Genomic DNA, 12,097 nt, shown 5'->3' with positions numbered 1-12,097 from the left:
GCATCCTTCCCTTCTTTCACACACACACACACACACACACACACACACACACACACACACACACGTATGTGAGGGAATGCCTCTTCTGAGATGAGGCATCCCCCCTTCGCTCTCCCAGAGGGGGGAATTCCTCTTCTGAGATGAGGCATCCCCCCTTCGCTCTACCAGAGGGGGGAATTCCTCTTCTGAGATGAGGCATCCCCCCTTCGCTCTACCAGAGGGGGGAATTCCTCTTCTGAGATGAGGCATCCGCTCTCCCAGAGGGGGGAATTCCTCTTCTGAGATGAGGCATCCCCTCTTCGCTCTCCCAGAGGGGGGAATGCCTCTTCTGAGATGAGGCATTCCCCCCTTCACTCTCACAGGAACAAGGAGGGGGATTGTCTGTTCCGAGATGAGTAACACTTAGCGATTTTATTTTATTTTTAAAATAATGATTTTCAACAAATCTATCCAGGTCTCTAACACATTACTTCCTTTCCAATGAACCGGCGGACCTTCTATGGGATCCCAGCGCAACGAGACCTCCAATCAAAACATCCGCAGCGTGTCACGGACCCAGGGGATGTATTTGGAGATCCGGGTGAAAACGTCAGGGAACCTCCGATTCCCACATTTCCTTCCGTTGAAGGACACGATCCCGTGTACTCTAGTGCCACAAACTAAGGGTCCACCTGAGTCGCCCTGGGGAAGACAAAAGCAAAAGATCAGCGATGGGTATCGTTGACCAGGATTCACCTGACCTGGTGGGTGCAATAACACCTCCTGGCCATTGGCAGCATGGAGGCACTGCAGTGCATCAGAGAGACGTCTCCTTCTACTTCTTCTGGGTCTCCCGTTAGAGGTTAAATACCCAAATAATAACCTCTTAGCCTAAGCTACCTTGCAGGGGTGTCGTTAAGATAAAATGCGAGGGCAGGGGGAAGAATGTATACAGTATGCCACCTTTAGCTCCTTGGGAGAAAGGCACAATATAGGTGTATTTAATAAGAATAAGCAAGTAAATTTAACAGCATATGTTGAGTTTTAACTGACCCCAGATCCATCTTTGGCTCAGAGCTCAAAGTTGTTTTAAATGGATATGATCTTTGCATGTTCTGTTTTTATGGTTTTTAATTTTGTACATTGATTTTTAATGTTTATTGTTTTAATCTTTTGTAAACCACCCAGAGAACTTCAGCTATGGGGTGGTATAGAAATGTAAATAACAACAAGAATAATAATCTTATTGAAGCAGGAGGAGTATGTAACGTGTTGGAATCGTTTTCACTGAATTAAACATCCTTTTTACTTTAGCCCTTAGTGGTAGTCTAGAGGGCTACCTCTAGACTAGAGGTAGTGGTAGTCCTTTGGAGAAGGTTGCTATAAATCTTTTTTTTCTTCTGTGCACCCTGCTAAAAATCAGTACGTTCTTTGGCTGCGCTAATCCACAGCACAGATAACCTTTTTTTCCAAGTCAGTTCTTAAGAGTTTCCATTTGGAGACTGTATCTGTCTAAACTGCAGACCTTACGGCCAACCGCCCAGCCTGACGAAGAATTCTGTAGTGCTTGAAAGCTTGCACAGTTTTAAGGATTCTTTGTTGTTGTTGTTCCTGTGAAAGGTATTGCCCAACACGCACACACACAGAACCAGCATGGCAAAAGAAAATATTCCAAAGTTATCTATGAAAGTCTAAAAACACTCCAGATTTCTATCCTTGGGGAATAGGGTGGGAATCTGGTTCGGTCCACCAACCACTCACTGAGCAGAATCCACGCAGCGTGAGATCGGTGTTGGCAGCACAGAACATACAATCGAAGATATTGCCAGCCCACGAGGCATTGCACTTGGTCCGGTCCACGACGGTGAGGTTGGCTTCCATCAGTTCGGTGGGGATGGTTGCGTAATTGGAGATGTCCCCCCAACCACTCACGCGGCACTTGGCTCCGGCACGGAGGTCACTGTTGGCTCGGGGCAGCCTGGCACGTTGGACCTCTCGGGTCAAGATGGCGGACCTGTTCAGCTGCAAAAAAAGAAACCAAAGGCTATTTTGGGCTGTGTTCATAGAAGTATAGCTTCCAAATCACGTGAGGTACTGGTTCCTCTCTATTCGGCCCTTGTTAGGCCTCATCTAGAGTATTGCGTCCAGTTCTGGGCTCCACAATTCAAGAAGGACGCAGACAAGCTGGAGCGTGTTCAGAGGAGGGCAACCAGGAGGATCAGGGGTCTGGAAACAAAGCCCTATGAAGAGAGACTGAAAGAACTGGGCATGTTTAGCCTGGAGAAGAGAAGAGTGAGGGCAGACATGATAGCACTCTTCAAATACTGAAAAGGTTGCCCCACAGAGGAGGGCCAGGATCTCTTCTCGATCCTCCCAGAGTGCAGGACACAGAACAATGGGCTCAAGTTAGAGGAAGCCAGATTCCAGCTGGACATCAGGAAAAACTTCCTGACGGTTAGAGCAGTATGACAATGGAACCAGTGACCTTGGGAGGTGGTGGGCTCTCCCACACTAGAGGCCTTCAAGAGGCAGCTGGACAACCCTCTGTCAGGGATGCTTTAGGGTGGATTCCTGCATTGAGCAGGGGGTTGGACTGAATGGCTTTATAGGCCCCTTCTACGTCTAAGAACTTAAGAAGAGCCCTGCTGGATCAGACTGAGGGCCCTTCTAGTCTTGAGTGTTCACAGTGGCTCAACAGCTGTTGACCAGGGACCCACAAGTAGGACATGGTGCAACACCACCCTCCCACCCAGGCTTACTGCCTCAGATACTGGACATAACACATAACCATCAGGGCTGGTAGCCATTGATAGCCTTCTCCTTCAGGAATGGATCCAACCCCCTTTTAAAGCCATCCAACTTGGTGGCTGTTGCCACATCTTGTGGTAGTGAGTTCCATAGTTTAATTCTGCGCTGTGTGAAGAAGTCCTTCCTTTCATCTGTCCTGAATCTCCCACCCATCAGCTTCGTGAGAATGTGAACCTTTGAGCTCTAGTATTATGGGAGAGGGAGAAAAATCTCTCCCCGTCCACCTTTTCCACACCAGGCATCATTTTGTACACCGCTATGATGCCTCCTTTTCCCCAAGCTGAACAATCCCTTACTTCCTAGTGGAGATGCTCCAGCCCCCTGGATCAGTTGAGTTGCCTTTTTCTGCACTTTTCCCAGCTCTGTAATATCTTTCTTTTCTTTTCTTTTTTTAGGTGTGGTGACTATTCTACGATTCTACAGGTGTGCTGAATCGCTGGTGGTTTTCCGTCCTCCGATGCTGTCCTAGGTGACACAGACAGAGAGACAACCGGGGTGGTTTGAGAGGCCTGTTCTGCCACCTAGTGGCCACTTTTACCAAGGGCAGCACCTGAAAGGCGAAGAGATAAATCGCAACAGCCTTGCTCATGCTGGTTTGGGATGATGGATGTTTTAGTCCAAGGTGTCTGCAGGCCGCCAAATTGGGAAAGCTTATTTTATGGCATAACCAGGAATGCAGAACCTATTTCAGCAATGAGGACTGGATCCTATTTCAGAGAAGCTTGCAGGAGCCGCATTCAAGCAAAGGCCTTAGAAGAGGGATTTTATAAAGGGGGGACTGCCAAAAACCCGGGAAACACTAAATGACCAGTTTATGGATTCGTTACATGATGTCATGACCCTCCAGTGCAGCTTCTGTTTTTAAACAGCACTTTTGGCGAGGTTTTTTTTTTTTTTTTTTTGGAGTAGAGAAAATGCAGTGTTATTTAAAGAAAGCGAAAGAAAGGATGATTTCCTCCTGTGTATGTGTCCTACTCCAGTCTACCACAGCACCACCTAGAGCAGCGGTTCTCAACCTGTGGGTCGGGACCCCTTTGGGGGTCGAATGACCCTTTCACAGGGGTTGCCTAAGATCATCGGAAAACACATATTTCCGATGGTCTTTGGAAACTGTATTGACTGAACTATGTCATGTATCATCTTTTGTATTATTAAAGCTATTGTTATGTATTATTTTCATTAGCAAACCATCCCATGACAATGGATCGTGTAGAGAAGAACGAAAATAATTTTATGGTTGGGGGTCACCACAACATGAGGAACGGTATTAAAGGGTCGCGGCATTAGGAAGGTTGAGAACCACTGGACTAGAGTTTATGTGGCAGAAGCGCAGGAAAGAAAATCCTCCTCGGATAGGGTTCGGATCTCAATTCTGCGACGAAACCGGAAGTAGATACCGCGAATCAACAGCCTTCAGTTTTCTGCCCTGCCTCCTTTCGCAGAGACGTACCCGTCTCACACCCACAAGCATAGACACCCCACTCCCTCTGTCCCCACTCACTTTGACCAAGCGGATGTCGTTTTGCACGGACGTGGCGTCGTACCGCGGGTGCGGGAGAGATTTCTGGACACCAAAGACCTGTTGCGAGGGCTCAGGGGTCTTCAGGGAGTGCGCGCCCAACACGACGCGGATGGAAGGATCCCTTGAGTTGCAAATTGGACAGAGTAGGAAAGGTCAACATTGCTGTCCTCCCCGCTTCCATGGAAGCAGTACCATCAGGGGCGACGTCAAGGGGCAGCCCGGCTGGGCACACGCTCAGGGAACACGTCCCACTGGGACAAGAGCCCCCCTGGGATTGCCCATCGCTCTGGCCCAACAACAGTGATGGTGGGAAGGAGGACCAAGAGACGCCAAGGCCTCCTTGCTCCCTCGTTCTCTGCCTGTCAAGCAAACATGCGGTCACAATGATGAGAAGGCTCACGAGGGGAGGGATCATTGCCGTCAGAGCTCAGAAGCTACGGGGCTAATTGCCAGCGCCTGGGGTCAGGTTGTTAAGGGTTAAAAGTTCCTGAGCAGTCCGGGGATGACACTGGTCAGCGTGTTCAGAGGAGGGCAAGGAGGATGATCAGGGGTCTGGAAACAAAGCCCTATGAAGAGAGACTGAAAGAACTGGGCATGTTTAGCCTGGAGAAGAGAAGATTGAGGGGAGACATGACAGCACTCTTCAAATACTTAAAAGGTTGTCACACAGAGGAGGGCCAGGATCTCTTCTCGATCCTCCCAGAATGCAGGACACGGAATAACGGGCTCAAGTTAAAGGAAGCCAGATTCCGGCTGGACATCAGGAAAAACTTCCTGACTGTTAGAGCAGTACGACAATGGAACCAGTGACCTAGGGAGGTGGTGGGCTCTCCCACACTGGAGGCCTTCAAGAGGCAGCTGGACAACCATCTGTCAGGGATGCTTTAGGGTGGATTCCTGCATTGAGCAGGGGGTTGGACTCGATGGCCTTGCAGGCCCCTTCCAACTCTGCTATTCTGTGATTCTATGGGAACAACATGCAACCCTGCGTGTGTGTTTGGACTCCCTGGTGAATGGCGACTCCCAGCTCTGCCTGCATCTGGAACCCCTACTCTGTGACTCCGGGACTACGTGATTTGACTCTGCCAGCATTGCAGCTGACAGAGGAATCCCAGCTGCAGCTTCTCCTGCCCGGCTTCCACGCTCGATACGGATAGCCATAAATCTCCGCTCTTGGCCGGCAAACGCTGACAAACAAAAATCAACAAGTAAAAGCAGTGTTGGGCTCAGTGTGTGTGTGTTCTCTGTTATTGTTGTATAGCCTACGTGGCTGGGATGTTGTGTGTTGCAGTCCAATTCATAGGGAGGGTACCAGATTGGAGAACGACACCCCAGGCATCATCTGATGCTGTGGACAGTGCTCTTATGGGGGTGAAAAGCAGGATAGCAAAGCGGTGCAGACAGAGAGACAGAAAGGCAAGCCATCCCTTCTGAAACGTTCGCACGTTATTCAGTTTGCCGAGAGAGATCTCTCTTCCGAATTTTCGTGCGTCTTAGGAACTGGGAGCTAGCAGTCCCCAACTTCAGCCCTGGGTTCCTGACGCACCCCGTGGGCTGACGCGCACGGACTTACTTGTTTATCAGACAGTGGGCCGCCGTCATCACCCATCTACGCCGCACCAAAAAGCCGCCGCAGAAGTGCTCCCCATTCATCTGTATGGATGCCATGAAGGGCCTGGAATGGGGTGTTGCTTCCTTGCCCCCGATAACCCAGGTCCTCGAGGTCCTGGTGGCGAGCAAAAGGCCTACAAGGGAAAAGGCGGCGCGTTATGGGTTCGGGCCGTCTTGAAGAACTACTGAGGATAAGCCAGGGACCTTCACACAACCGGGGTAGCAAATTCCTTTATAGTTCTAACCTATAAAGCCTCGGGAACGCAAAACCTGACGGAACGCCTTTCCCGACATGAACCTACCCGTACACGACATTCAGCATCTAAGGTCCTCCTCTGGGTGCCTACTCCAAGGGAGACCCAGAGGACAGCAACAAGGGAGAGGGCCTTCTCTGTGGTGGCCCCCCAATTATGGAATTCTCTCCCTGACGAGGGCCGCCTGGCGCCAACGTTGCTATCTTTTTGGCGCCAGGTGAAAACTTTTCTCTTTCCCCAGGCATTTAGCGATATGTGATGAGCTTTATCAATCCTGGGTGTTTTTATGTTTTTAACCTGTTGGTAGTTTTATTGTGGTTTTAATTTTGGTGAACCACCCAGAGAGCTTCGGCTATTGGGCAGTATAAAAATGTAATAAATAAATAAATAAATAAATAAATAAATAAATAAATAAATAAATAATAAAGTTGTTTATCATTGTTTTCAGTTGTTTGTTTCTTTGCATGTTGGGTGACCATATGGAAAGGAGGACCGGGCTCCTGTATCTTCAACAATTGCATATAAAAGGGAATTTCAGCAGGTGTCATTTGTATGCAGGCAGCACCTGGTGAAATTCCCTCTTCATCACAACAGTTAAAGCTGCAGGAGCCTTGCCCTCTTTGGCTCTGGTCAGTCTAGTACAGCTCCTGCAGCTTCAACTGTTGTGATGAAGAGGGCATTCTACCAGGTGCTGCTTGGAGACAGAAACTGGATAGGGCTTATCTTCAAATACTTGAAAGGTTGTCCCACAAAGAAGGGCCATGTTCTCTTCTCGAGCCTCCCAAAGTGCAGGACATGGAATAACAGGCTTAAGTTACAGGAAGCCAGATTCCGGCTGGACATCAGGAAATTTTTCCTGACTGTTAGAGCAGTATGACAATGGAACCAGTTACCTAGGGAGGTTGTGGGCTCTCCCACATGAGAGGCCTTCAAGAGGGAGCTGGACAGCCATCTGTCATGGATGCTTTAGAGTGGATTCCTGCATTGAGCAGGGGGTTGGACTTGATGACCTTATAGGACCCTTCCAACTCAACTATTCGATGATTCTACGGAGTTCATGGGATTAGGAAAATTAATGACATACCATTTGAGGTCAACATACCTCAGGCTTATGGGATATACTTTATTGTTTGCTAGAACCTGAAGATCCACCAAATGGATCAAGGAGCAAAATGGTGGAATTGGGGTGGAGTCACGAGCAAAATGGTGGCATGGCTGTGGATCCAATTTCTACTGCATCCAACAAGCTACACACTGGGATACCCTGCATATACAACTAAGGGCAGAACTTCAGCTGGGCCCCCAAATCCAGCCCTTCTAGGGTTCTCCAAAGGGCCACGCTCCTGGCTCCACCCACTTTCCTCCAACCCCCAATCATTTGGTGGTCTCTGGGCTTTTGTGAAGATACTTCCCCATTCTAAAAAGGCTTAGAAAAATGCTTCTTCTAAGATGTAGCTACTGGCAGTAAGAGCTGTAAGCCAAAATCAGGTGGACTTCTTCAGTCCCTCTTCGGCCCCTCCCCCCACTGGAATGCGGCCCCCGAGAGCGTCTCTGAAATGGAATTCAGCCCTCGGAGTGAAGGAGGTTGAACACACCTGCTCTATAAGTACGTTACACCCGAGTTACTACAGACCAGGGATTCTAACGGTGCATCTGGACAGGTGGTTCCTAGCACTACCAATTCAAATATATCTCATAGAATAGCAAAGTTGGAAGGGGCCTCCAAGGCCATCGAGTCCAACCCCCTGCTCAGTGCAGGAATCCACTTTAAAGCATCTTTGACAGATGTTGTCCAGCTGCCTTTTGAAAGCCTCTAGTGTGGGAGGGCCCACAACCTCTCTAAGTAACTGGTTCCATTGTCATACTGCTCTGACAGTCAGGGCATTTTTCCTCTGGCTCTTCCTGTCACTTGAGCCCACTATTCCGTGTCCTGCACTCTGGGGTGGTCGAGAAGAGATCCTGGCCCTCCTCTGGGTGACAACCTTTCAAGTCCTTGAAGAGTGCTATCATGTCTCCCCTCCGCCTTCTCTTCTCAAGAATCATAGAATAGCAGAGTTGGAAGGGGCCTACAAAGCCATCGTGTCCAACCCCCTGCTCAATGCAGGAATCCACCATAAAGCATCCCTGCCAGATGGTTGTCCAGCTGCCTCTTGAAGGCCTCTAGTGTGGGAGAGCCCACAACCTCCCTACGTAACTGGGGTAGACATGCCCAGTTCTTTCAGTCTCTCCTCACAGGGCTTTATTTCCAGACCCTTGACATGGAGGAATAAGCTTCAACGGCCATCCAGTTCATCTCTGTTCCTAAGAATGGGACCTTGGGCCATGCTGAGGAGGACGGGGAGAGATTGTAACACAGATACCCCAAATACAAGGAAAGGTCCTTTGTTTTACCTGCTTGGAGCAAGACGAGAAACAGCACTGGTTTCATCATCAGTGCCATAAAGCCTCTGGCCATCTTCACGGAGCTGTATCTGAGGCCTTCTTTGATCTCAACACAGCAGCAAGGCCCACAGGTGGACGGGTCTAGAAACAGGAGCGGCTCCCTCAACGTCTGGAAGTGGATATTCCCCTAACCGAACGAAACCTAGGAACTTGGCTTGCGGGTCCCCCAACGGTAGGTTGGCTCTTCCTCTTCAAGGCCAGATGGTCCAAGAAAGGAATTACTCAAAACTCGCAGCTGGTGTGGTTTCCCACACCAGACGCTTGCCCAACTCCTTCCCCAAAGGCCTCTTGGTTGAAGAGAACCAGTGAAGTTACCGTTGGATTATAACCTCCATCAAGGAAAGGGTGGTGGGCAGATGTTACTTCTGCATATTTTAGACTCTGGAGTGAATGGTTTTAGAAGGAGGGGGACCCTTGGGTCGGTGATACGTGTATTCTTTCACTTAATGCCCAAAGCGGTAAGCCAGCCCAGCAGGTGTTCATTTTTACAAAGGACCATCCTTTATCCGAAGGTGTCCTCTATTTAATTTATTTATTACATTTTTATACCGCCCAATAGCCGAAGCTGTTTTAAAAGAAAACAGCAATGAATAGAGAGCCTTCCATCGCAACCATTTCCGGAGGGGTAGCCGACAAGTATCGATGTGAAATTGCTGACATATTCCATCAAGACATTCAATTCTATCTCCTGTGGTATGAATAAGGACAAAGGGTGTTTTTTTTAAAAATCACACTATGTTAATTGGCTCACCATTGCAATGATAAAGCGTCTTGTGGCACCTTAAAGTCTCAGATTTATTCTAGGGTTAGGTTTTGCGGACACTGTCCAATTCATCAGATGCGTTAGGTAGGCAACTTCAAACTTGGCAGATTTATATACACACACACACTGGGGGCAGACGGGTTACAAACGGTGTAGTCAGAGGAATCAAAATGCAGAAAGTGCAGGTGAGCCCCTGGGTGGACAGAGTGCTGGACTAGATGGACCTCTGGTCTAATCCTGCAGGGCTCTGCTGATGTTCTCCTACAGAGGGGTCTTCTCTGTCACCAGCTACTTGGTCCTCTTAACAGGGGATGGACCTTGGACCTTGTAGTGATGGCCACCAAGCTGGATGGCGTTAAAGGGCGATTCATCCTCCTCGAGAAGAAGGCGACCAATGGCTACTAGTGACATTGGCAATGGGCTACCTCCAGATTCAGACGCAGCGGGCCTCTGTATACCACTTGCTGAGGAACAGGAGTGGGCGTTCTACTTGTGGACTTCCTCAAACTATCTCGTTGGCCACTTCGTCAACCCTTTGTCCTGAAGGAACTCAGCTCTTCTTGCGCACTTTTCAAATGCGTTTCTAAAAATTATTATTCTTGTGAGCTACCTGGAAATAAGTTGTGTTCCACTCGATTGTGGTTACTTTTCAAGCTGATGTGCGTTGCGGTTAAATTTTACTGATCCAACACCTTGCAAAGCGATATTTAGCAAGAGCCAAACAGTTAACAAATAAAGAAAAAGAGGAACGTCACCGAGAGTGATTTTAATCTTCCTATTTTATTAGATATTTCCAAAAATAAAGGAGGGGTAAAGAATGCCAAAACGGGGGACATTGCATATGCGAACGTCAACGTTTTCCCACCCCCCGTGTGGTTCTATATTTGAATTCGGAAGCCACGCAGGTATGGATTACGGGCCTGCTTTCTGAAAGAGAAAATAAGGTGTCCGGGGAGAGAATTTCAAACTTAAGGGATTGTCCACTGACGATCAGGCAAGAGAACATGAAAACACTGAAATCCTCATAAATAAGCGTTTTAATAAATTACACGGAAAAGAACAATGAGGGCAGACTCACTGAGCTTAAATCGGGGAAATGGATCATGCCCAGAAATTGACTGGATGACTAATGGAATGGAGGCGGCTCGGGGAATCCGCCCCCGAAGGGATGGGGTGTGGCCAGTTCTGGAGTTCACAGACTCCACATACACACATACTTTCAAGGAGTCCAAAAAAGGAGACCACCACAGGTGGAAATGAAAATGCCAATGAGATAATCAGAAGCGAATGGAGGGAAGGTCTCCTGTCCTACAGAAGACTTGACATCCCGCAGATGTTTTGGCCTACAACTTCCATTAACCCCACCAGCACAGTCAATGATTGAGGGAGAATGGGTTTTGTAGGCCGAAACATGTGGAGGACAGCAAGCTGTTCCAAGACTTCAGGGCAACCGGTGGCCATTGAAATATCGCTAGCATGACCAACGGTCATGCATGATGGGAGTCATAATCCAACCTAACCCAGAGGGCTGCCGGTTGCTCCTTTCCTGGCAAGGTTTAGACCGAGGGTCACACGCTTGGAAGTTATTTACAGGGTGACGTTGGCGAAGGAAATAAAAACAGGAAACATTTCGGTCAGGGTGCATGTGTGTCTATACAGAAGAGAGAATTCGCCTCTGGTTTCACATCGAAGACTACACTGCGGCCGCCTAGCTGCATGACACACAACGATTTGCACTTGAGAGGAGAAAATAGGTCTCAGGAGCAAAAAGCAATTTGCGGCTCAACAGAACAGTAAAAAAGAATGCAGGTCGATTAACAAACCGAGTCTTTGCTTCTCCCCATTCCAACACACACCCTTCCACGTCATCCTTAAATCCAATACATTCTTTGTGCAAAGCATGAAACTTAGGTGACAGGTGTCTCAAAAAAGGAAAAAAACCGACCTTTTTGCAAAAGAACAAAACAAAATCGGAAAAATATATATATATCATGTATATACACACACATAGGTCTAATGTAGACTTCTAAAATAGTCGTATCAGACGTGGTTGCTGTTGTCTTGAGGGTCGAGATGAGGAAGAGCGTGGTCCTTTCAGGACAGCTGAGCTGCCGGTGGTCTAGAAGCAATGGAGTGCGAGGATTCTGGGGAACAGCCGGAAACCTTTGCCAGGTTCCCAAATTGTAGCCAGGGATCTCCTAGCTAGAGGAAACCGCTTGCAGAATTCATGGGGGTTGGGGGGTGTCTTTCTGCCTCTCGAGGTTGCCAAATGATCGCGGAAAAGAGCATTGGGAAAAGAAAACCAGAAGGGTTCGTAGGAACACAAGGAGCATCAGACAGCCACGGCTGTTCAGGGGTGCAGCGGACACACCTCTCTCCGGAACTACAAAGCCAAACGGCTCTACGAGGGCTATTAGCTGTCGGATTTGGTCATTGGGGCGCTGCAATTTTGATGAGATGCTTGAAAAACAATGGCGGCCAGTGTAGCACTGTGGGCCAGGACGTCCGTGCATGTGCGTGAGCTCTTCCCTTCATCCCAGCTTGACCTACTGAGCTAAAGGGTAGCAGCTCACTCACTCACACACACACACCCATGGCTTGATATGCAGAGTAACTTTAGAAGTGCCTCCTCCCCACCCCCAATGGGTTGGATGTCAACTCCCGGCCTTCCTGGTCATGCAGGTTGGGGTTGATGGGACTTCAGTCCAAGCCATCTGG

The 12,097-nt window shown here is 48.6% G+C and overlaps 1 protein-coding gene across 1 annotated transcript; it reads right to left on the bottom strand.

Moving 5' to 3' along the window:
* Positions 1 to 528: 528 nt before the first annotated feature.
* LOC134413225 (serine protease 57-like) lies at positions 529 to 8,629 on the bottom strand. Its single transcript, XM_063147357.1, has 6 exons — positions 8,566 to 8,629; positions 5,883 to 6,054; positions 5,033 to 5,035; positions 4,289 to 4,430; positions 1,741 to 2,001; positions 529 to 681 (listed from the first exon to the last, which is right to left on the bottom strand). Exons 1-6 carry the CDS (start codon positions 8,627 to 8,629, stop codon positions 529 to 531), a joined length of 795 nt encoding a protein of 264 aa, XP_063003427.1.
* Between the last annotated feature and the right edge of the window lie 3,468 nt (positions 8,630 to 12,097).

The sequence above is a fragment of the Elgaria multicarinata genome, chromosome 23 (genome assembly GCF_023053635.1).
Source record: "Elgaria multicarinata webbii isolate HBS135686 ecotype San Diego chromosome 23, rElgMul1.1.pri, whole genome shotgun sequence".
Classification (NCBI taxonomy): domain Eukaryota; kingdom Metazoa; phylum Chordata; class Lepidosauria; order Squamata; family Anguidae; genus Elgaria; species Elgaria multicarinata.
Note: the sequence above shows the minus strand (reverse complement) of the source record. Positions and strands in the feature narration are given on the sequence as shown.

What these genes read in the sequence shown, in the direction of transcription:
- LOC134413225 (XM_063147357.1), bottom strand. Translation starts at nt 8,629, where the DNA reads ATGGCCAGAGGCTTTATGGCACTGATGATGAAACCAGTGCTGTTTCTC. An exon ending in TCTCGTCTTGCTCCAAGCAG is followed by an intron (nt 6,055 to 8,565) that starts GTAAAACAAAGG and finishes TTTCCCTTGTAG; the next exon opens with GCCTTTTGCTCGCCACCAGG. An exon ending in ACGACATCCGCTTGGTCAAA is followed by an intron (nt 2,002 to 4,288) that starts GTGAGTGGGGAC and finishes CTTTTTTTGCAG; the next exon opens with CTGAACAGGTCCGCCATCTT.